Source organism: Vespa crabro, chromosome 22 (genome assembly GCF_910589235.1).
Source record: "Vespa crabro chromosome 22, iyVesCrab1.2, whole genome shotgun sequence".
Taxonomy (NCBI): Eukaryota; Metazoa; Arthropoda; class Insecta; order Hymenoptera; family Vespidae; genus Vespa; species Vespa crabro.
Window position 1 is genome coordinate 682657 of NC_060976.1, and position 24670 is coordinate 707326.

Here is a 24670-nt window from a genome sequence, read left to right on the forward strand (position 1 = left end):
GAACTACAGGAGAAAACATTTCGACATATATAGAGCCATTTATCTAATTTTGAAAAATGATTGTTGACGCACAAGTGCGTCTCTTCATTCTTCGCAGCACTTTATCTTAAGGGTTATGTATTACTATTGGAAATATTTATCTAGTTAAGCAAGTCTGAAACGACAGGATATTGTAATAGTGCTATTCCGCTAGGAATAGTTCTCATGTGTTACCCTCAGTTCAGTAAAACAATTCGCCGAATGCCTCACGCGACAAATTGTGGGGAAATTCCTGGGAGATATATATAAAAAAACGAAAAAAACTATATATACGGTCGTTTGAAATGTCATGTAAAAATTAATTTCGTGTAAATACGTAAAGACTAAGTAAATCGTGTAAAGTAACTAATAATTGGTTATTTATAAAAAAAATATCGTCCTTCGCAAACGTTTTTTTGATTGTATAATATTAATCTTGAATAAACAAGTAAAGTCATGGACATAGTAATATCAAACTATTACGCTACACCATTTATTCGTGCGGTCGAATATGCTCATGATCTCGTAGATCTTATAAATGATCCGCAAATGAACTATAGAAAAGCAATTATTTTTGAAGTCAATGTGCACGGACTTATTGACATATATATGAGTTTTGATCATATAACGTATGACGTAGAACGAGCAAATTTACTACGATAATTAGAATAAATCGTTGACAGAAATGATAGCATATGACATACACCATGGATAACGAGATTCCCTACAAATCAGGCAGCTCGAATTCGAAATTTGGACACGAAGACGTTTATTTGATTTCGTGAATTCTGATGATTTCTCGAATAGACGACAAACGTCAAATAAAAGTCACATAAAATCTCACAAACAGAATTTTTAATTTGCATGAATGTACAAATTAATCTAATTAAATTTAGTGCTATCATACGTACATGTTTCAGAATGTATACAATTAATATAAATAAAAATTAATGTGATAATAATTGTTCAATTATTAATATAACAGTCTTAGTACGTATTTGTAATTCTCCAGTTAAACTCCAAATATTATTGGTCAATCAAGAAGAAAGTTTTTTTTATTGACATTTTAGACTCTATCGGATTATCCATTAGAAATCTTGGCGAAATCTCACTTTTGAAATAAATCACAGGGTTTCAAACGAATGACAGTAGGAAAGGTCGTAAATGTACAAGTAACGTGAAGTACAGTCCGAGGAGAGAAAAGAAAATTTTGTACACGGTCAAAATAAAGAAGCATACGGACAACCTGTTTAGCTTTACGAATACGACAGTATGAGTTTGAAATTTGTTCGCGAAGAGGAATATACGATTTCGTGAATTTCGGCGATTTATCGATTAGACGACAATCCTCACATAAAAGTCACACAAAAATCACAATCAGAATTTTGAATAAATATAGTTCCAAAATTCTATGAAATTAAATTCAGTACTACCAAGGATTTGCGGTATTATCACGAATATGCGAGAAGGACAGTTAGTTAATTACTGTTTTTGATGATGTAGACTTTCATAAGTTGCTGCATTATTTATTGCTATTGTTGCAGTTTCTGGTATAATGCTTTATATGATTGATTGTGTAAAGATGTCAAATACATCAGTGTTACATTCATCTCTGTTCTATCGGTATAACCTGTGTATTAAAGATATTTGGCAATTAGATCTCTATATTTGTCAAAAATACTTACGATTTTATTCGTTTGCTTCCGAGAAAGTTCAGTGTTAAAACCTTTAAATATTATATCATTTGTGTACACTTACTTCTTTGCATTATTCCTGTTAAAAATTATCAGATCTCTTTGCGTAATGAATGTCTCTTCGTTGATTACAATATATCCGCCAATAATATTCAATTGAGGTACAATCCACATGCCTTAATCGTCCATTGTTACTAACTATTTGAGATTATTTGTAGTAAGTCCGTCTTTCCTCAGATTTTCTTATTAACACTATGTTGGCGGGTGAAAGTTTCAGGAAGCTGCCTAGATAGCATGTAAAGCGCCTGATTCAGCGGCATTTATCAATTTAATAGTGAAAAGTTTAAAACAAATGTTTAGAACATATGGCAGAACTGTTTTATCAATGCTAAAATTCCTTCAAGACAAGTAAACTTTATTGGGGATTTATAGATTTCTTTAATTGCTTGACATGAGAGGAATATTATAATTATATAATAAAGAAATAATTAATCTTTAACTGTAATCAGTGTTAGTATGATATTTTTAGGCAAAACTGATTATTTGAGTTTGATTTCTCTTAATTTTCTGTAGGTTTCAATTAATCTTCGCGAACACGTAGCCATCCTATGGAATAAATGTGAAAATATGATGAGAAATTTCTTCGGAGCATGTTTCCTACAGCTATACATTTTTTAAGAATATTTAGAAATCACTACTTGGCTTTTATTTTTCAAATTCTACATGTAGGAAAATCTATTTTGTACTATTTCAGAAAGATATACTACTACGTGAAGCGCTCTCAATTTTTGTTTTTGAAAAGACGTGCTATTTCGTCAACCGACATCAAAGAATCTTTGACTCGTTTGGTTGACTCAAGCATATATATGCTTCTGCTCAGTATAAAGATGATCCATGATTAAAGGAATGCCTAGATATTTCATCTGAAAGGCATAAATCCTTATCTTTGCTTTAATTTCGTCAATAGTGATACATGCAGTCTATATTCCAAAAACTATAGTTTATCCGTATCTGTTATCTTTTTGACGCTATCATCTTAACACAATATTCCGTCAATACCTTGTATTAGCGTTTTTTTTTGTTTTTGCACTTATTTATTGTGTAACTTCCTTCCTTATATTTGAAGTACTCATTATTTTACTATTCCTGTTCATATGGGTTTTATTCCCTTAAATAAAGGATTTTCCATCAGCTAATGTCGGGACCTTCATTAAACGAATCGAATATCGATAATATTTATTTCTCTAAAAGGTCAAGCTTTTACTGCCTTTCCTGAGAATAAAATAATGGTTGGATGAGTCATACTTATTACAGTGTACTTACCTTCGCTCGATCACGTACATACTTATTTTCTTTCAATATTGTGTCTCTTTTGTTGTTGATTATACCTGTTTCTTTGCTGCTCCTTTCTCATCAATTCAACCTTCGTATTATCGATCGTTGTCCTGTAATGTTATTGACGTTTGTTGTTCGTTTTTAGATTTGTATTGCTTACTTTTCTTACTCCTCGATACATTCTAGTAAATGGAATGTTCATATTCCTTTATTAATCGTATTACTATTGTTTAATCAACACTTTTTATGGCGAGGTTCTTATTATTACTAAATGACTATTAATACACACGAAATTAAGCGGTATTTTAATTACATGAGTTCCAATCATGATCTAACAATATATATATGTAAAGAAAGTATACTTTCTTAAGTTAGATTTGCCGCACTTCTCACGTCCCTCCCTTCTATTGTCTTTTGTTATCTTCAAATCGAGCCGTTAAGATTTAAAAGAGAAACGGGCATTAGGAAATAGAACTTAGTCGAGAGAAATAGCACAAGAGATTACAAAGAAATTTTATAAAAGATAATATATTAAATAAAATTTAAGTAGTGTAAATAATAAACATGGATTGTCGTTTCTTTGTTCACAGGTAAGACTGTAAATAGTAAATAATTATTAATTAACAAATAAAGAATTATTATTTTGTTCACAGAGTAACATATTTTCGTTTATCACCTCACCTAATAAATCCGAGTTATTATATATATATATATATATATATATATATATATATATATATATAATAACTTAATTTTCTTTATTTTAACTCGTTTTAATTAGGGTGAAGTGACAAACGAAAATATGTTTCTCTGTGAACAAAGAAACGACAATTCACGTTTATTGTTCACTCTGTTAAATTTTATATTTTACTCTCGTACTACTTCTCTCGTCTACGTTCTATTTCCTACTGCCAGTTTCTCTCTCCAAATCTTAACGGCTCGATTTGTAGGTAACAAAAGAATTTGTAGATAACAAAAACAAAGGAAGGGCGGGCCATTAGACGCGTGACAAATCTACCTGAAGAAAGTATACTTTCTTTACATATATATATATTTCTATATATATATATATATATATATATATATATATATATATATATATTCTATATATATATATATATATATATATATATTCTATATATATATATATATATATATATATATATTCTATATATATATATATATATATATATATATATATATATATATATATTATGTAGCAAAGTACGTAAAATTTCCTAACTTTCCAACCATGCGTGCAGCTTCTTGTTTCATATTTCACTTTTGACAAAGTATGTCAGAAATAACACATCTACAATAATTTCAACAACAAATCAACGATGCGTTTGTATTAAATAAGTACAAACAATTTCAGAAGATCACAAAGAAGACATTGGATATCGGAGAATTATTAAAACAAACAATTAAAAATATTGAAATCATAACTATAATGATAATGAAATAAAATTCAATTATAAAGCAACAAATGCAACAAATACTCATAATGTCTCAACTTCTAACAAATACGCTACTAATGAATAAATAATAGATACAAAACTAAAATTAGCTATCTGAAATAACAATAATTTACAATACAGGATTCAAGATACAAAAGTATTCATATATAAGCATAAAATCAATATTGCGTTAGTATCCGAAACATCCGACAAATAAAGCAAATGATGACTGACACAAGAATGAAATTAAATACCATATGGACAATAAATCATAGTAATTATGTGATTACTTTAAAACTATTACAATTACTGCGAAAACACATAATAATTCATTTTAAAGCTAAGAATCATAAGAGATCAGTGGAACAATCTCTATCTGTCAATAAGTACGAATTTCATTGCAGCAAATCATTATAACATAAAGCGTTCCAACTGGGAATCGGATATAATATCTTCACCAGTTAATATACGGAATGAATATTTATACAAAATTAATCTGATCATCCTTTCGATAGGAGAACTTATCTAATGGTCATTAGCTTGTAATAAAACTCCTGATTAGGAAGATTTCTACAAGATTTTTAAAAGATTTAAATTGATCACACTATAAAACTAATTCGTGCTTAGAACTTAACTCTGACCGCTTATTTATAATAATCACATACTGTAACAAATCTATCCTTCATAAAAGATCACCAACCCTGTGTAACGAAAACGCAGACAATTCACAGAAACCGTAAAATAAAAACTGAACTGGAACATTCCGCTAAAGTTCCCTCTTCAAATTGAAGAATCAATATAAAGACGTAGTAATAGAAACGTCTCAAAGGAGACACCGTATAGGTGTTATTTTTTAGTCGATTAAACACAGTGGTTTCATTACAAAGTATATGACATTCTAATGAACTACATTGCCATAAAATTATTAGATCTTCTAAACACGAGTGTAACTTCTTGTTTTGACATCAAAATTTAAAAAGTATATTAGACTTTTATTAGGAAAGAATTAATACATAAAATATAATAAAAAGTATAATGACTAATAGAAAACTGCTTTCTCCGGCTGTCGCAACACGACTGACTCTGACTCTGATTTACGCACTATATATTAGTTCTACGTGTCGCTACTAGCGAAACTAGTAGTGTCCGGCATAACTTGATTGTTATATAGATATAGCTATAAGACAATCATAAAACAAGTACGATCAATAAGCACTTACATCTTGTTTTCTCGTGACGTGATTTATTAAGGTGAATTTAAGCATCTGGATCATTATTCTTATTATTATATCAGCACTTTCCCCCATCAAGCATAACGAATAACTAATGTTAAAAAAGACATTTTTGTACTTATGTAATACGTATTGTACTTTTGTATAATATAATAAATTTTTATCTGCGGCCGGGTATGGAATTCGGGCTTGTGAATCCAGAAGAAAACATTTTTATTTTGTAAAAATATAGACTTGATAATAACAACAATGGAACAAATATACAGTATATAAAAAGGATAAACGAAGTATAAAAATATATATGTATATTTACTATGTTCTTATAATATTTCGTAATAATAATCAGTTCGTACTTATTCAGGTTTACTTTCGGAGCTGTTCCTTCTTATAAGACAAGTTAACTTATTATTTATTTTATGAAATATAATATTTATCTATTTATGAGATATATATTTAAAAGAATTTCTGAAGTTTCGGTTCCTCGGGATGCATTATGGGCATTAAATTTAATTGTTCATTCAATTTTTACATGTTTATGAGTTCCTTTCAAAAAACCTTCAGAAGATTCTATAAGGAGATTTATGGTTAATTGGGAATGCTGCATTATTTCTTCTGATTTCAGTTATATTAGACTATTGTGTTTAAGTTAATTCTTATTAAAACTAATAGGTAGTTGTTTTCTATATTCATCTATATATGCTATATATTTGATAGTATATATATTTTCGATAATTTTTAGTACTTTGAGAGTTGTTTTGGACGTACTAAACTATACCGGAGCAGCATATATTAGTATTGGTCTAATTTTTAAACCATTTTATATTCATACAATTAATGATTTTAGGAGATTCCTCTTCGTTTTTTACACAGTCATTAGTAAAGTGCTGTCATGCGCATTTAATGCAAATTGGACTAGTGTAACAATTTGCAATGGTATGGCCGTACATTTGGGATTGTGTCATTTTTCTTTTGTTTTGGTATTTTTCGCAGGAGATTTTAATGATAGTTATATATCTAACTTTTGTTATTAACTGCTTCAGTTGATTGGTTATTGGGATAAAAACCATGAAGATTGGTATTTTCCATACGTTAACGGTTTTGTACATTCTTTGTACGTTATCATAACTACAGATAGTACTGTATTGATGGCAGAACCATTGTATTTTTTATGTATTTATGAAAACAAAAAAAAGAAAAAATGTATCATTTTATGTAGTGATTTGACGCGCGAACTCTCGACAAATCGTGTCCTTGATAATTTCGACACATTATCGCCTATCGATAAATACGTCTAATTCTTTACATTCCGATCAATTATTAATACAAGCAACTCCGTGTCATTTTTAGTACAAGTAACCATCTACTCCAAGAGTATTTCATCAAATTGATTACAATAAACATATGTCGAAATATTTCCCTACATATATAAAAATATAAAATTATTTATGGTTACCGCCGTAGCTAGGAAAACGGAATTACCAACTTATATTATACTGTCGTCGCTACGACAATAATGAAGTCCAAAAAAAGAAGGACATATAATGAAAAATACGAAACTTTTATTTTTATCTGTTTCGTCTGTTACTACCTTATAATCGTTATGCTTTTGTTTTCATACTGTTTATTACTTTACAATCAATCAAAGCGTCAGAGTTAGTAGCTTTTATAATTTTTATCTGGCAAATGAGTTTTAATACTAGATTACCCAAAGAAGTCATTTTGACTGCTTTTTAATTTCAATTAGAAAAACAATTATGTATATAATGACACAATTTCTTTGTGTCAGAATTTTATGACTTTTTGTACAACATATAAATGCGTTTATTAATAATTGTAGTTACCTCCCTATATAGATATAGATATAGGATAGATATAATAATGTAGTTACCTTTTATATATATATAAAATATCTCGGATTAATTATGTGAGATGTTATTTCTTTCTACAATAAATACATCAACATATTCCTCTTTATCAAAAATTTTTACTTTAATGGTTACTAAACCTTTTGTTTGTTTCACACAATTGACCGTCTTTAAAAATATTTTATTTTTATCTTCTGCTTCTTTTTTTTTTATTTTGACTAGTCTCGAATTTATTAGAGAGACGGGAACCTGGGTCATATGTTACGTTTACCTCTAACTTCTCTTCTATCTTTATTTTGATCAATGGTGTGATTATTCGTTTTTTTTGTTCCTTGCATAGGTCCACTTCTATCATCGAATTGTTTCCATTTATTCCGGTTTCCTTTCTATTTTCCTTTTTGAACCAACAGTAGTCCTCTGAATGATATCTAATACCCTTGTTTAATTTTTCACAATTCTTACATGGTTTCTTTTCTTCAAATTTCTTTTTGGTAAAACTGTTCTTATTTACTAGATTTTCACATTTTTTTATTTCTTGTAGTAATTCTGTTGAGTTTTGACAATTTTCTCTGTCTATTTTATCTCTTATGAATTCTGGTAATCCTGCTGCTATAAGCATTATCAGAGTCTTTGTACCAATATTGTTGTCCATATCCAGTAATAGTTTTTCTTTCCTCATAGCGTACTCCATTAATGAACCTTCTTTATATCTGTAGGAAATAGAGTATATACCTGTACTCCATCCCTTGTCTGCAAATGATTTCAAGAATCTTTGTTTCCATTCGTTCCAATCAGCCTCTATTGTCAACGCTGTTAATGTTGCTGAGTGCCAGTCTAAACATGCCCTGTCAAGGAATAATCTTAAAATTTCAATTTTTGTGTTATCTTCTTTAATTTCGAATCTTTGACATTCTCTTTCAAATGTTTCCAACCATTGTTCTGCATTTGAGTGTTTACATACAAATTTTTCAATCATGAATTGTTCCGATATACCCTTCAAATCTATTTGGTATTCTTTCTTTTGTGTGGGTTCTATTATGTTTGTTTCTACTATTTCTTCTAGGTATAGATCATTAAACATTATATTGCCATTTTCATCAAAATACGTACTGTCCATTTCCCGTGTGCATTTAATCCATATTTTTCTTTTTTGGCCTCTTTGATTGAGGCTTTTTTCCATTCTCTTATAGCTTTCCGTTTTTATTAGTTCACTGTGGTTACTTGCAAATTTTTCATTTTCTGGCAACATATATCTTTGTTTGTCCTCATTTGTGATAGAGGTTATAGCAATCACGTTTGTTTTTCCGTCGCTCGGTGATGCCACACATTTAAATGCGAATTGTAGTTTTCTTTCCATTATAAACCAAAAATTGTTGTTTTATAATATCTCGGATTAATTATGTGAGGTGATATACGAAAATATGTTTCTCTGTGAACAAAGATAATAAATCTTTATTTGTTAATAACTACTTATTTACTATTTACAGTCTTACCTGTGAACAAAGAAACGACAATTTACGTTTATTATTCACACTGTTTAAATTTTATACTACACTCTCGTGCTACTTCTCTCGTCTACGTTCTATTTCCTACTGCCCGTTTCTATTCCAAATCTTAACGGCTCGATTTGTAGGTAACAAAAGAATTTGTAGATAACAAAAGACAATGGAAGGGCTGGCCATGAGAAGCGCGGCAAATCTACCTGAAGAAAGTATATTTTCTTTACATATATATATATATATATATATATATATCAGAGGAGCATCAAAATTCATATACGGATAGAAATGATGAGTCTCATGACTCTTTTCCGTAAACGTTTATGTTTTAAAAAAGAATATATTGAATGTATGCTATAATCAAAAGTAATATTTCATTCATAATCTCAAATTAGACTTTAGTTTATAATATTCTACGTGATATTTTGAAAACGTAAAAATTCCTTTTTTCTTTGTCACTATTTAATCGCAAATTTGTTTAATTTCAAATTTTCAAAAAGTTTCCTGTAATCAAAACTTATTTCATTACATGTATTATCTTATTAGATATACTATATATCGTGATTTCATTTATGAAGAGATTTTTTTTCTGATTTATTAAAAATATAAATCAACATATTCTATATTCTATAACTCATTTTAATAAAATAAAAAGAATGTAACATAGATATATATATATTTTTATATTTTTATTTTAAAAAAATATAAAAACAAATCAATTGAAATATAAATTGAAAAGAAATTAATGACTGTATACTTTTTTTGATTTTAGTTTTAGGAAATATACTAAGTTGTTTTTTATATTATTGTTTGTAAAGAGTAAAGTTAAAAATAAGATTTTAAAATGTTACCCCGTAAATAGTAGTCTTAGTTTACATCAAATGCGGCTTATGTTAAAGACGTTCCTGGACCGATGAGTTCTGCAAAATGATAGTTGCAACTTTCCGTTAGCAAGTCTTTCATATCTTTTGGAGAAATATTCTTTTACAGAAATATTCTGAACTCAGACATAAATGATTTAAATTTCTGAATATATTTCAACTATATCTAAATTGTGTATGATATAGAATTATATGCACCTTACCATTTCATTTGTTATTTGGAACACATGTTCTTGATGCAAGATAACGTTGAAGAGCAAATGGATTATAAATTTTCGAAAGTGTCGGGATCTAGCGCGAAAACAAGCGAAAGACTATATTGCGACTACTTGATAAATTCAGATATAACAGAATGCTTATCATGGAGTACAAAACCTCATGGATCTTAAAAAATATATAATTCATTGGATATTATAGGTTTCAATCCATATATCTGCAACAGCAATAACTTCAAAAAATTTGTTATTCTATTGTTCTCCTTCAATATACCGTATCATATTTATCTTTTTCTATTTTCACAACGTTATATTTTGATAATTTATCACTTTTACCGATAGCAGGTCATTAATGTCGATCTTAATCAAAACTAATTCATCTTCTGGCAATTATGATTTTAAATATGCAACTTAATGCCCCATTAATAATATAGAAAATATAGTAATAAAGCAAAAGTTATATGGAATTATCTATTTCGATAGTTTTTAATGGAATAATGATATTGTCAGAATATGCTGATATTACTGCAGTACCATACCGCATATAAAAATACAGTGACAATCATTGGGATATGGTAGGTATTGGATTGTTCGGAAAGTAATTTCGTTTTTTCTCGACAGAGGATTTAATTGTATTTTTTGCACTCAACTTCACACTTCATCCGCATAATCATATGTTTTGAGAGCTGATATAGCAAGGCTTGTGTGTGAAAAAGTCCAATTAATTCTACGCAGTAGTTTTAGGTTGGTGCCCTTTTAAATATGGAGAGCAATAAGCAACATTTTCGTCATATTTTAATTTTTTACTATAGAAAAGGTTAAAATGCTGTTCAAGCCAGAAAGAAATTAACCGATGTCTATAGAGAAGATGTGTTTATAGTACGCCAGTGCCAGAACTGGTATGCAAAATTTCGATCCGGCGATTTTGATGTCGAAGATACACCACGTTCTGGAAGGCCAGTTGAAGCTGATAAAGACACGATAAAGACATTAGTTGTTGCAAACCGGCGAATAACAACACGTGAGATCGGTGAGAGGTTAAATTTATCAAATTCAACTGTTTATGACCACTTGAAAGGCCTGGGTTTAACCTCGAGGCTCGATATATGGATTCCCCATGTTATCACGGAGAGAAATTTGTGTCGTCGCGTTGACGTCTATGATTCTTTTCTCAAACGTCACGAAAATGATCCATTTTTGAAGCGCATCATTACTGGGAACGAAAAATGGGTTGTATATAACAATGACAAACGCAAGAGATCATGGAGCAAAAAAGATGAATCGGCTCAAAGCATTTCCAAAGCCAATATCCATCAAAAAAAGGTGATGCTGTCTATTTGGTGGGATTTTAAAGGAATCGTTTTTTTTTTTGAGATTTTACCGAATAACACAACAATTAATTCGGAAGTCTACTGTCCTCAGCTGGACAAACTGAATGATGCACTTCAACAGAAAAGGTGTAGTATTTCTCCAAAATAATGCGAGATTTCATACAAGATTGGTCACTCGCCAGAAGCTTTTACAGCTTGAATGGGATAGAATGCCACACCCACCATATTCTCCAGATTTTACACCTTTGGATTATTATTTGTTCCGGTCACTGCAAAATTTTTTAGATGATAAAACCTTCACTTCAAATGAGGTGGTCAAAAACCACCTCGATAATTTTTTTGCCAACAAAAATTTTATGAGCATGGTATCATGCTACTACCAGAAAGATAGCAAAAGGTATTGGACCAGAATGGCCAATATATAATTTAATAAAATATTTGTTCATTATACGAAAATTGTCTTTCATTTTCACAAATAAAACGAAATTACTTTCCGAACAACCCATTATATTAGAAAATACGAATAGTATTCTAGTAAATTGATTATGTTGGTCGGATGTGTTAAACGCGATAATATAATAAAAGTTTTTAATCATTACCTGATAGTATCCGCTACTTAAATTAGCTGTAGTATTATAGTTCATATCTCATAGTTGTTCAATTAATTCTCTACTATCATTATAGGATATTATTATTCAACTATTTTATGATTTATACTCGGTAATCTTTGTACATTCGTTTATAGCCTGTTTTGTTTTTTGACCCAACATTACCAGATTAAAAAATTGAGTATCATTCTCTTGGATGATGTTGGTTTCCATCAATTGCTTTATTATTTATTGTTGTTCTTGTTGGAATACTTAATATAGTGGATAATGTAACGATGTCGTATCCATCAGTAATTGCCATTCTTCTTGGCAATATCGGTATAACCTACTTGTTAAAAAGATCTATATAAAAAATATAGACGATTCAAAATACTTACGATTCTATTGTTTTATTCTTCAGAAAGTTCAATGTTAATATCTTTCAATAAAATGATATCTTATCGGTCCTTCTGTGTAATAAATGTCTCTTCTTCGATTACAAGATCTCCACTGTTAATATTTAATACAAGTAAGATCGCCATGCACTTGTCATTTACTAAACATTTACTAAACATTTATTAAACATCCGTTATTACTAAACATTTAGGAATTCTGTGTGTACTCGCATTTTCTTTTTAAAAACTTATTTGATCGACTCACCATTACAATATTCTCCTGTTCAGTTTTTCTATTAACCATCGTTGTCCTTTAATGTTATTGACTTCAGTTGCTCGTTTATAGATTTAATTTGTTTACATTTCTTTCTCCTTGGTATGTCCGAGAAATATTCCTTTATCTCGTCTTATATTCCTCGTATTCAAAAGCATTAAGACACATTTGTTTTAAACAAGTAATATATTATTAGAACAAATTAACTCTCCTGAAGAATGACTATGCAATAAGGATGAAAATCAATGTAAATACAAAGTGCAAACATGTCTTGTTTACTTTAAAAAAACAATCAAATCAAAAACAAATTAGTCGAAACTTAAAAGAAACAATACAGAAATTTCGCTTAATCAAAACGGTTAATTATATGAGGTTTCATTTGAATTCTTAAGGTAATATGGAAACAGCATAATAATATCAAAATCGAAAAAATTCGATGAAAAAAGAGACAAATAACATGGCTAACCGGTAAAAAATTCAAATTCAACACAGAAAGTAAACTACAAATCTATAAAACAATAATTAAAATCATCTGAATAAATACAACACCACTATGGGATACACAGCTAAATTTAAAGCACAACAATCTATTATACTATGCACAGTCGTGAACGTTTCATGGTAGATAATGTAATGAAGAAATAAGGAAAGATTTAAATATTCCTACGTTACAAGAAAAGATAAACAAGAAGTGATAAAAAAAGATAAAGCGACTACAAAAGAAGGATGAAAACATATATTAATCTGCTAGCAATATTTATAGTGAATACAATTTGCAAAGGTTCAAAAAAATACATCTTAGAGATTTGATAAAAATCGATACTGATAATTAAAAAACAATACTAATATATTAGATCAATTGATTATACCAATAGAAATATTGTCTTGATAGAGACACCGTCCAGGTGTTACTTTTTACTATATATGATACAATAATTTACTTAATGCCTACTACTAATAAATTGTAAAGAATATGGAAGAAATATATATACAAAAAAATTTTTTTTTCAGGTCAGATTTGTTTTTTATATTTATTACTTTTGACTCACCTTCATACAATTCCGGTCATATTTTTCTCGATTTCAGTATTGATGTCTCGATCGTTATCGATTATATTTTTCTTTGTCGCTGCTTTTCACATCAACAATGTTTCGTTGTCTATTGTTTTGTCCTCTAATGTTTTTCATGTCTTTTATTGTCGTTCGTTTTTAGATCCAGTTTGTTTACTTTTCTTTCTCTTTGATTTGTTCAAAAGTTGCTTGAATATTCCTTTACCATCTTCTTTTTTTCTCATATTTATAAATATTTAATTGACATCTTTCAAAAAATGATGCTCCTTTTATAATATATTTTCATTGGATATTGATAGGTTTCAGTTTATTTATAGCAACGATAGCTTTATAAAATTTATGAATCTTTTCATTTCAGTTCTAATTTCTTACTATAACTAATGGTAGATATGTTCCTCTTAATCAAATCTATTCACTTGCTCGATATCATTTTAATTCTCTACGATTTTAATCATAATAAGTTTTCATTGGTTCGTTTGTGGTTTTTGTTTAGTAAATATTTCTACTAAATTTTATTTAGTAGAGTTTTATTGTCGTTCTATTCTAGTTCTATTGTCGTTCGTCGCATAAACTTAATGGCTTATTAAAAAATAATTAAGATTCAGATAATTTCTAAAAATGTTTATATTATTAAATATAAATATTCTTATATAACTTAGAAATAAGTTATATAAATGTTTATATAATTTAAACAGATTTTTGGACATTGAGTGAGCAACAAATTGCACGTCAAAATTACTTTTTACACAAAACAATTGAATTTAATTTCGGGATTGAAATTAATGCAGAAGGCATAGAGCAGAGAAAAAGGAAACCTGTTTAAAAAATTATCTAGTATTCATAAATATACAAATTGTTCTTTCACTTTGTCCTCATTGTCAGATCTTTAATCGAATTGTTAAAAAATAACGACAAGTATCATTGGGATGAAGAACGGGATAAAACATTTAGATATTTTAAAAGTCATTTATATAATTAATCTTTATCAAAATATATAAACCTAGAACGCCTATTAAAGTAAGTACACACAGTCATATGTAATGACGAAATAGGTCTTGTGATATTATGAAAAAACGTTGACGTTCGCATGCTGCCACTTTCAAAATTTTGGAGGTAAATAACAAAGGAATACTTAAATTGATAATTAGTACAAATAAAAATTATTATAGGCATCGACAATCGTTTCAATTTCAAATCGGCTTCTATTTTATTGATTTTTATTTTACGATTTAAAACAGATTGTAATAATCTTACATTGCTTTCGTCAAAAAGAAATATGAGTCTACAAATTTGTCGTTGGTTGATATGATTCAAGTGAATTCACTTATATTATAAAATAATGAAAATTCATTAGATGAGGTTCTCGGACGTAATTCTGTTAAGATTTTAATAGAAAATTTCTATTCATTGGTTAGTTTATCTGGGATGACTATTAATAACGATTGGATTGTATGAGTGAAAAATCAATTTTGATCGTTAGAACTAAATTAGAAAAAGCAATCAAAAAAATATTTATAATTTATAAAGTTTGGAGTATATCGTGTAACGAAAAGAGATTAGAAGTTTTGTTCCTGAAGATTCATGTTACTAAATAATAGCCCAAAATATTATATTTATTACTTTTTACTCACCTTCGCACAATTCCGGCCATATTATTCTCGATTTCAATATTGATGTCTCGGTTTTTATTGATTATATTTGTCTTTGTCGCTGCTTTTCACATCAACAATGTTTCGTTGTCTATTGTTTTGTCCTCTAATGTTTTTCATGTCTTTTATTGTCGTTCGTTTTTAGATTCAGTTTGTTTACTTTTCTTTCTCCTCGATTTGTTCAAAAGTTGCTTGAATATTCCTTTACCATCTCCTTTTTTTCTCATATTTATAAATATTTAATTGACATCTTTCAAAAAATGAAGCTCCTTTTATATCTATTGAACTACCAATAAACCACTCAATTATTATTCTTATTATCAGCTTCTAACTATAATGATCATACCGTTCTGAGAATGTTCTTAGAATCAATATATATATATATATATATATATATATATATATATATATATATATATATATATATATATATAGCGTACTTCGTAAAATAGTTATACGTTTCAATCATGCATATATCCTCTTGCTTGATATCTCAATTCTGATAATTTGTAAAACTTTTATTAGAAAAGCATTTATATGTAAAATATAATCACATATATAATGATAAATAAAAATCTAATGTACTTGCTTTGACTAACTAGTCACGAATAACTTTAATACTAAAGGGTACACAGTATATTAATTGTATCTATCGCTACTCGTGGCCTTCGTAGTAATGCACGTAATTTTATTGTCATACATATAAGTAAAAGAAAATTTTAAAAGTCGTAGAATCAGTAAGAACCTATTTTCAAAAGGTGGCATATTATCTCACGTAATCTTTAAAACGTTTATCTCGTGTAATTTTATCTCATTTAATTTGACGAAAATAATAACTAAAAAAAAGGCATATTGATAAGTATTATAAGTATTATAGTAATATATTTTAATAAAATATGTGTAATATATGTATACAATTTTATTATTAAAAGCATAACAAAATGTATATAAAAATTTTCTTCTCTATAAAGTGTCTAAAAAAAGTATGTAACAGAAAACGTGAACAAAGAGGCAATTTTTTCTATCACGTATAATATAAATAAGTCGGCTTAAATTTTTTACAAGTCTCATTAAATTAAAACATTGTCAAGAAAATAAAGAAAGAGAAATCATATCGTTACTTATTACCTCGGTAAGACGCGTATAAAGAGTAAATAGTGCTCGAATTTATCTATTAGGTTTCATAAATTTTAAGAAAATACTTTGTCGAACCAATGATTTCAAAAGTTTGCTTTATCTTCCATCATCGTCATCGTTTTATTTGGGCTAGGAATAGCAAAGATATAAGAAACGAGTATAAAACCGTAAAATTAAATCAACATTTTCAAAATCGCTTGTTTAGTGTTTTTCAGTGATGTTTCAAGGAGAAATCGAGAAAGTCAAAATATTGTAGAAATTGTTAGCCTCCCAATTCTCTCCTCTTTGCCCCTCACAAAACGACGCTTCTCTATAATCTCGTATTTACTTTTAGATAACATATATGACTTTTTCTTAATCTCTCAAATATTAAAAAAAAAATGTATTAAATTTATGCCATAAATAGAATTAATATTTACCGTATCATACAAATATTCATGATGTAAAGTTACTCTTTTATTTCCAGTATTCTATATGACTTATTAAATCTCAAAAATCTTTTCTTTCTTGATCTATTGTAATTTACTAAATTATTAACAAATTGTATATCTTTCTTTATTTAGAAATTTTCCAAATTATCCAAAAGTTTCACCTAATTGAAGTATGTTTCGTTACATATTTCATCCTACGTATTTATACTGGAAATTTATTAAAAATAAAAATTTATATTTCCATAATAACTACTTTCAAAAAAATAAATATATCTCCCTGATATATATATTTGCATTTAAAAAGAATAATAATAAATCGATTTAATTTAAATTAAAAAAAAAAAAATTGATAACTAAACACATTTTTTCCAGATTTGGTTTTAGTAAAAATGTTAGTACAGTATGACTATTAATAATGATTGGATTGTAGGAGTGAAAAATCAATTTTGATTGTTAGAACCAAATTAGAAAAAGCAATCAAAAAAATATTTATAATTTATAAAGTTTGAAGTATATCGTGTAATGAAAAAAAATTAGAAGTTTTGTTTCTGACGATTCATGTTACTAAATAGTAGCCAAAAATATTATATAATACTGTTTAACAATAATAAAATAATTATTGTGGGTTATAACAAAAGAACTTATGTCACGTTGGAATCAATAAGACTTTAGCGGCAATAACAAAAACATACTATTTACTTAATATAAAGTATTTGATATTGATGTACAAGTGTTAGTATTATAAAACTCCATCGAGTAAATAGCTAGGATTGCTACATCCTTTAGAAAAGCTAGTGATGCTTGCGCTATTATTCATCTAGATCAATTAAAATCATTTATATCTACGAAACGCCGAAATAGATATATTATTGTCCCATGTATAGATACAGGAAATATGGTATGATCAATTAAATTGTAACGAGATTTTAATTTTCTATCTATAATGAGACTTTAATTTTCTTAAAAGAGTTTATCTGATATTACGGCCGGTCTAAATAAATTATTAATGACAAAGAAAGTGTAAAGATTGAAGCATTAGTTTTGTAAATATCGCTGCTACTCCGAAGATAAACAAACAATTAGATAGAATACATCGATTTTTTTTTTTTTTTACTTACATAGCAACAACTAGTAATTTAGATGATGACAATTGGGATATGCACTTATCACAAGATCAATGTATCATCAACAATGTGGTAAATAGTTTAACAAAGTAAACGTCGTATAAAATTAATTATCCTATTTTTTTTTGACGAAACAATGATATCGTCTAAATACACCATTGCAATCATTTACCGTAAGTTACCTTAACTGAAACGTAGATTGAAATGTAGTAATCGCACTACAAAGCAGGAATGAGATCCTAACGAACTAATAATGTCCGCAGGATATACTAAACTCGGTAATAGCACTTTAATTAACCGTACTTGAATTAGATTGGTTCAAATTTTTGAAACTCCGACTTTTTTTTGCTTCTATCCTCTGTTATGTTCCATTCTCTATCTCATCATCATCATCATCATCATTATCATCATTATCATCATCATCATCATCATCATTATTATTATTATTTAAATATTATATTTTATTTTTATTATTTATCATTATATTATTCATATATTTTTATTATTATATCATATTACTATTATTATAGCAAATTACTCTCATTAGTGTTAAAATTAAAAAAATACTGACTGCATCCTGAACATCGTAACACACACACATATACATTGCACATAATACTTCCGTCCTGGTCTAAGATCTAAGTCCGAGCATTCCAGCCTCCGTAATGAGACTTAGAATTAGACAAAATTGTTCTCTCAATCGTTCATTTTTCATTTTCTCAACCATCGAGTTACGAAACAAGATTTTCGAAGAAGACTTCAAAATTTATAATAATTTCAACACTTTAAAGATCACTTTTCAGTCATACAACTTACAAAAAATCTCCTTTTCCACACAGTATTAATTATTATGTATGCTAATAATAATAAACCTTCTGTACTGAGACAATTGTTAAGGAAAATATCCATCGATTTTATCTTATTTTGATATTGAAATTTTTGATATTGAAATTTTGATGCAAAATTCTTAATTGCTAACAGACGCGGTAGTTAGCAAATATTGCAACGATTGTATAGGATTATATAGGATACGATTGTACAAGAAACAATATTCTTGCAATTCTAATAAATATGATGAGTAGATTTATATCTACTTATCATACTTATTAGAAAATATATTATAGAATAAAAAAATATATTATAGAATAGAAAATATATTTATTATAGTTTTCATTCTTTTAAGTTTTTGATCTTCTGAAAAATTAAATGAGAGATTAATCATGCAAATGAGTATATATTTAACACCAACTTCTGTCCGCGTATTTATATATATGTCGCAATCTGGGATATTTGAAAATATCGAAATTATAAAATGTAGATTTGCTGGAATGACTTGTATAATTTATATAGTGTTCGATTCTTGTTCGATGTCGAAGATTCGTCCATGTGAAGATTAATTTTTTCTAATTTCTTTCTTCAAATTATTATGCAGTGATAAAAAATAAAATGAAAATTATGAATATGCAGGGCTACCATATTGAATTAAAAGTATAAAATATATAATTCTATGGAAAAAAAAGGAAAAACAAACAAATAATAAAAAAAAACATTAGATATAAAAAATATATATGTAATGAAAAAAGAATATGTCTATGTGCAAACATTACATGTACTTATAAAGTATATGTAAATAATGTATGTAATGTTCAATGTGTAAAATAAATATATATTTATATAATATTTTCTAATCACGTACTTAGTGATAAAAGAAATCATCTATCGAATAAATACATATAGATATGTCAATATATCTCGTTGACCCGTTGAAACATGCGTTTTAATTGTGATTGCTCATTCTTTATGTTACTTAGCATACAAAAAATTGGTCGAGAATTATTTAGAAGAATCAACTTCAAAAATTCGAGATACATATCTGTTTTTGGAGCATTCGTTGGACAAGGGCTAAGAAAATGCGTAAACAAAGAACACAATGCTACCTTTGTCCGAACTTAGGTACTTTTAGTTAAGCAGGTAGTTTTTAAAAATATGTCGAGCCAGGCGATAAATAAACGGTGAAAGTAGACTATTAAACAAAATGAGCTATTGGTTTTTTTAGGGCTATACTTCAAATATCATTTAGGAGTCCATTGGGTAATCAAGGCAAAGGACCACACACAAGACTAATTAAACATTTCGAACGATGTATTCTGACAAACCCACGACAGAATAAGTATCTCCCTTTCCCTTTCCATGCATTTCTTACTTAAACTCCTATTTTTCTATTTCTCTTTCCTAAATCATTATTGGCTCCGCGAATAGTTTGAAAAAAATTATCAAGTCAGTCCATAAAAAATATTCGTACTCATCAATGAGACAATCAATTCTTACCAACATCATTGCCGTGCCGCAATTGAAGGCATTTAGAAAAGTGCAGTCGATAGACATTTTACGTAGACAAATCATTAAGACTTCCGTGTCTTGCTAACTTCATAGATCATACCTTCTTCCGAGTTAACACAACACAACTAACGAAACACGCGTATCACAACAATTGTATCTTTTTCCTTAAAACTACATTGTTATAATTTGTAGTCATGAAGCATTCTTATTCGGGGCTTATTTACGAACTTCACAAATTCCTTCAAAAAAATTGCATTTTCTCATTAATTTTTCGTGAACGCGATGACAAATGATAATCGTACAAATGATAATGGTATTAACCATAAGATTGGGAATAGTGATAACAAACGGTAGGAATGTAACAAAAGTATAAAAAAAGGTATATAAATGTTTTCTTCTTGAAAAATTTCACCAAATTTTCAAAATAATATGTTATTGAAACAAGGAGGCAATTTCATAGCAAGAACTGAAAAAAAAATATGATTAATGGAAATGTGCTCACTTTGATTGCCTAATCATGACTGACTTAAATCTCAACGTATATTAGTTGTTATTTATTAGTTATTATTAATACCGTATATTAGTTATACGTGTTGCTACTTGCGATCTTCGTAGTGTTCGGCATAATTCGATTGGTATACATATTTAATATAAAAAACTTGTAAAAGACAAAATACTGCATCTTGTTTTGTCAAGGACTGACATGCCGTCGGGCATCGAACAGCCACTATTCCTGTGAATATTGGCCTACATGACAGACGGAAATTATTCGAACTTCTCGATCATTCGAGGTCTCCGCAGCTCGATCAGCATGTGAGTTAGATTAACGTTCACACGCATTTTTCTATTATGTTGACGTGCTACAACCGAGCCATCGTTAGTCCGAGCGATGTGGCGTACCTCCACGTGATTTCCCGTGGGCATGTACCGTAAGGTGCATGACGAAATCGTCCTCTCGGTTCGTCCTTCAGACGACTGGGATTTTTTTAGGCCCTGCCTAAAAAGCGTGGTTCTTCGCTAGTAAAGTCTTATGGCATAACACCATCTTGGCGGTCAAAGCCGATATAGGAGAGATCCTAAGGAGCGGTGCGCCCCACGGGGCTACGAAGGCCAGCATTATCTGTCAAGGACTGACATTTTACATTTTACTCCACCATTCACATCATTATTATTAGTTATCATTTTTCGAAGTAATATATCGATCATTTGAATTATTTCAATACATGTGTGGTGTTCTGTGATATGAAATGTCAATTAAAAATGTTTATAATTGCTGCTGGATTGTACAAAAATGTGCTAGAAATATCAATTAGTGTAACGGAATCTTATTCATACAAAGTATTGCTAATAAATTTATTCCTCTTTGAGATAAAATTGTTTTAACAATAAAATGAAAATGTAAGAAAGTATATATCAATAAATTTAATTTCTGCCAGCTGCTCTATTCGCATGTATGTCTGAGTCTATGATATTTAAAAATATGAAAGCTGTAAAATGTAGATATGATAAAAAGTATCGTTTTGTACCGAGTTCGATTACTGTTCGGAAGGTTATCTATATAAAGATTAATTTCCTTTTAATTTAATTTTTCGTACTTCTTACTATTGCTATGATTATAAATAAAATGTAAATTGTGAATATATAAGAATGAATTACAAAATATTGCATTAAAAATATAAAGTGTATATAATGTTTTCTAAATATGTAATGAATACTATGTAACGAAAAAATGTCCGTTTTCGAAACGAGAAGACATTGATATATTAATATATCAATCTCGTTGCCGAATGTTGCCGTACACTATCGTTACGTTGTGTCCATACGTTTTGATCGTGATTACTCATCCCCTATATTATTTAACGTAAAAAGAAATATAATCCTACTCCTCCTTCGAAAAGAAGAATCATGCAAGAAATAGAAAAATAAAAACGTTTCATGAGAAATATTGTCATAAAAATTAAAAAATGGATAGAAAAAAGGAAAAAATTAGATCTTCGCTTGATTTTCGGGCGACTGCTCTATCCACCTGAGCTATCTAGGAAACCTTCAGCCCAAGTAAATACTTTCTCTATGGACGGACATCGTTAATAACATTACTTCCTACCCTGCTGCCATTCAACGATGGAAATAGAATTCACTCCAATGAACTACACACACCCCAATTATAACACAATAATCCGTCCCCTTTTACCAGATTATTGCCAGACCAATCAACACTCAACATTCAGCAGAAGGAATAGAGAAGTAATGAAGGAGAACCATTCTCCAAGAAAACTAAACTGATCCGACCGCGTTTTGTTATTATTACTTTTCTTCTCTATCTAAAAATAGTTGGATTCTTATTTTGCGACACAGGAAAATTATGTTTTACATAGATTTTCTCTTGTGACTGTGAAGTAGATGGGAGAAAGGCAAGACAAGGCATAGAAAGGCACTAAGGGGTATAATAAATATCATTACATTACATGCATGGTATATTTATTGTTCAGGAAAAGAGCAGCTTCCCTCGCTCCCTTAAAAATAACACCAATTACAAATAAATTTTATTATTCTTTAAAAGCAAATAAACTATTGAAATATTAATTATAATATTTAATTTAATTAAATGGAGCAATTTATTATAATACGAACTAATAATTATAATATGTGATTGAGAGAGAATATAGACTAGAAGAGTGAATAAAGACGAAAAAGGAGAGAAGAGACCCTGCACAATACACGGCGGAATGGACGAGTAGTCCAACTTCATAAAAAGAGAAAAATATAATAAATACTCTCTTGAAAAGAACGAGGGATAAGGGACGGCAAAGATGGGATGGATTTTCGCAGAGAGATGGGCGGGCTTATGTTTCCTCGACCGGGAATCGAACCCGGGACCATTCGCTTTCCGAACGAACGCTCTACCACTTGAGCTACGAAGACCTATACTTACATCTTTCTATAAACATGTATATATTCATTAAGATCTCCTAATAATATGTATCTTATTTTTTATATAATTAATCAAAATATTATTTTTCTTCAATCATAATTTAACGTAATAATAATATATATTTAATTTATTATACAAGTATTTACGTTTTAAAAAGAAATTTTTAATTAATATCAAATTAATATCTACAGTAACACGGTATAATGTAAGAACACTCAGGTTAAATTGCGTGCCATTTACGAACAGTTACGGAAAAATCCGAGTGTTTCAAAAAATTTCAATATGAAGTGTGCGAGAATGATAAAGATACAATTAATAAGTGATATTTTACGAAATCTTTTATGTTAACTTAAATTATTTAGTTATGTTTTTTAATGTGTTATTAAATATATGTATGTCTACCTATACATCTATAATTAATTAATTTCCATGCTTTCCGTCTAACTACATATATCTTTTTTGTTTATCTTTTAATTAACTTATACCTTTTTTCGTGATATCATCGAGAACGACGAACATATTTCAGATTTTATCTCACGCGACTTTCCGCAAATAATAATTAAATAAAAGATATATCTGTAGGATATTTTTCATCAATCTATCTGGAAGATACAAACTAGCGAAAATCGAATCACTTATTCTTAATTAATAAGTATTTTATTAATGAATATATTAGAATAATACATTACTTTATTCTGTGATTGATCCAGGACATTTTATCGTTACTCTTCGCTTGGATTATACAAGATTGTCCTCTCCTGTTCTTTTTTTCACGTCTATCCTGTAGTCTTTCTTATCCCCACTCACAATCAGATATATTCGTTACATCGTCCTATTTATTGCCAATCTTACTCAGATTGCACTTCCATCTCATTCTCTCTCAATATCTCAGTCGCGTCTTTTCTTCCTTCTATAAACAAACGCATCATAGGAAGGACAAGAAACATAAAGAAAGAAAGACGTACGCATCATTCTATGTTTTGTTAATTAAAAAAAAAGTATATTTTGACGTGCGAACTCGAAAGCATACTTTACCTCCTGCCATCAATGTCGTATTACTTGGTCTAGGAAAATAGCGAAGATGTAATGGAGGGAGGGTAGCGGAGAGATGAGAGGAATAGTAAATCATTATATTTCAAATCGTTTGTTTACTGTTTACAGCAAGGAGTCGTAAAGTGCAACCCGTGATGTCAAATCATCCACG

At 28.8% G+C, this 24670-nt stretch overlaps 2 protein-coding genes and 1 non-coding gene across 21 annotated transcripts; 1 reads left to right on the forward strand and 2 right to left on the reverse strand.

Annotated features, from left to right (window-relative positions):
* Positions 1–904: 904 nt before the first annotated feature.
* On the reverse strand, positions 905–16711 carry LOC124431814. 19 transcript variants are annotated; one of them, XM_046980129.1, is made up of 14 exons: positions 16631–16711; positions 15485–15788; positions 13833–14292; positions 12775–13005; positions 12513–12681; positions 12127–12437; positions 10185–10429; positions 9952–10020; positions 9095–9303; positions 5545–9030; positions 3054–3229; positions 2772–2984; positions 1777–1997; positions 905–1648 (listed from the first exon to the last, which is right to left on the reverse strand). In XM_046980129.1, exon 10 carries the CDS (start codon positions 8956–8958, stop codon positions 7789–7791), a length of 1170 nt encoding a protein of 389 aa, XP_046836085.1. In that variant the 5' UTR covers positions 8959–9030; positions 9095–9303; positions 9952–10020; positions 10185–10429; positions 12127–12437; positions 12513–12681; positions 12775–13005; positions 13833–14292; positions 15485–15788; positions 16631–16711; the 3' UTR covers positions 905–1648; positions 1777–1997; positions 2772–2984; positions 3054–3229; positions 5545–7788. The 19 variants fall into 19 exon arrangements, 2 of the variants coding, with proteins under 2 accessions (XP_046836085.1, XP_046836084.1); XM_046980128.1 differs by having other exon boundaries at positions 12127–12681; positions 12775–12924; XR_006944122.1 differs by lacking the exons at positions 5545–9030; positions 9095–9303; positions 9952–10020; ... (5 more) ...; positions 15485–15788; positions 16631–16711 and adding exons at positions 3410–3468; positions 3927–3947 and having other exon boundaries at positions 1519–1648.
* On the forward strand, positions 10959–11675 carry LOC124431834 (histone-lysine N-methyltransferase SETMAR-like). Its single transcript, XM_046980174.1, has 3 exons — positions 10959–11013; positions 11077–11519; positions 11619–11675. Exons 1-3 carry the CDS (start codon positions 10959–10961, stop codon positions 11673–11675), a joined length of 555 nt encoding a protein of 184 aa, XP_046836130.1.
* Positions 16712–23380: 6669 nt separating the features above from the next.
* Trnas-gga lies at positions 23381–23456 on the reverse strand. The gene has a single exon. It is a non-coding gene; the product is annotated as a tRNA-Ser (tRNA).
* Between the last annotated feature and the right edge of the window lie 1214 nt (positions 23457–24670).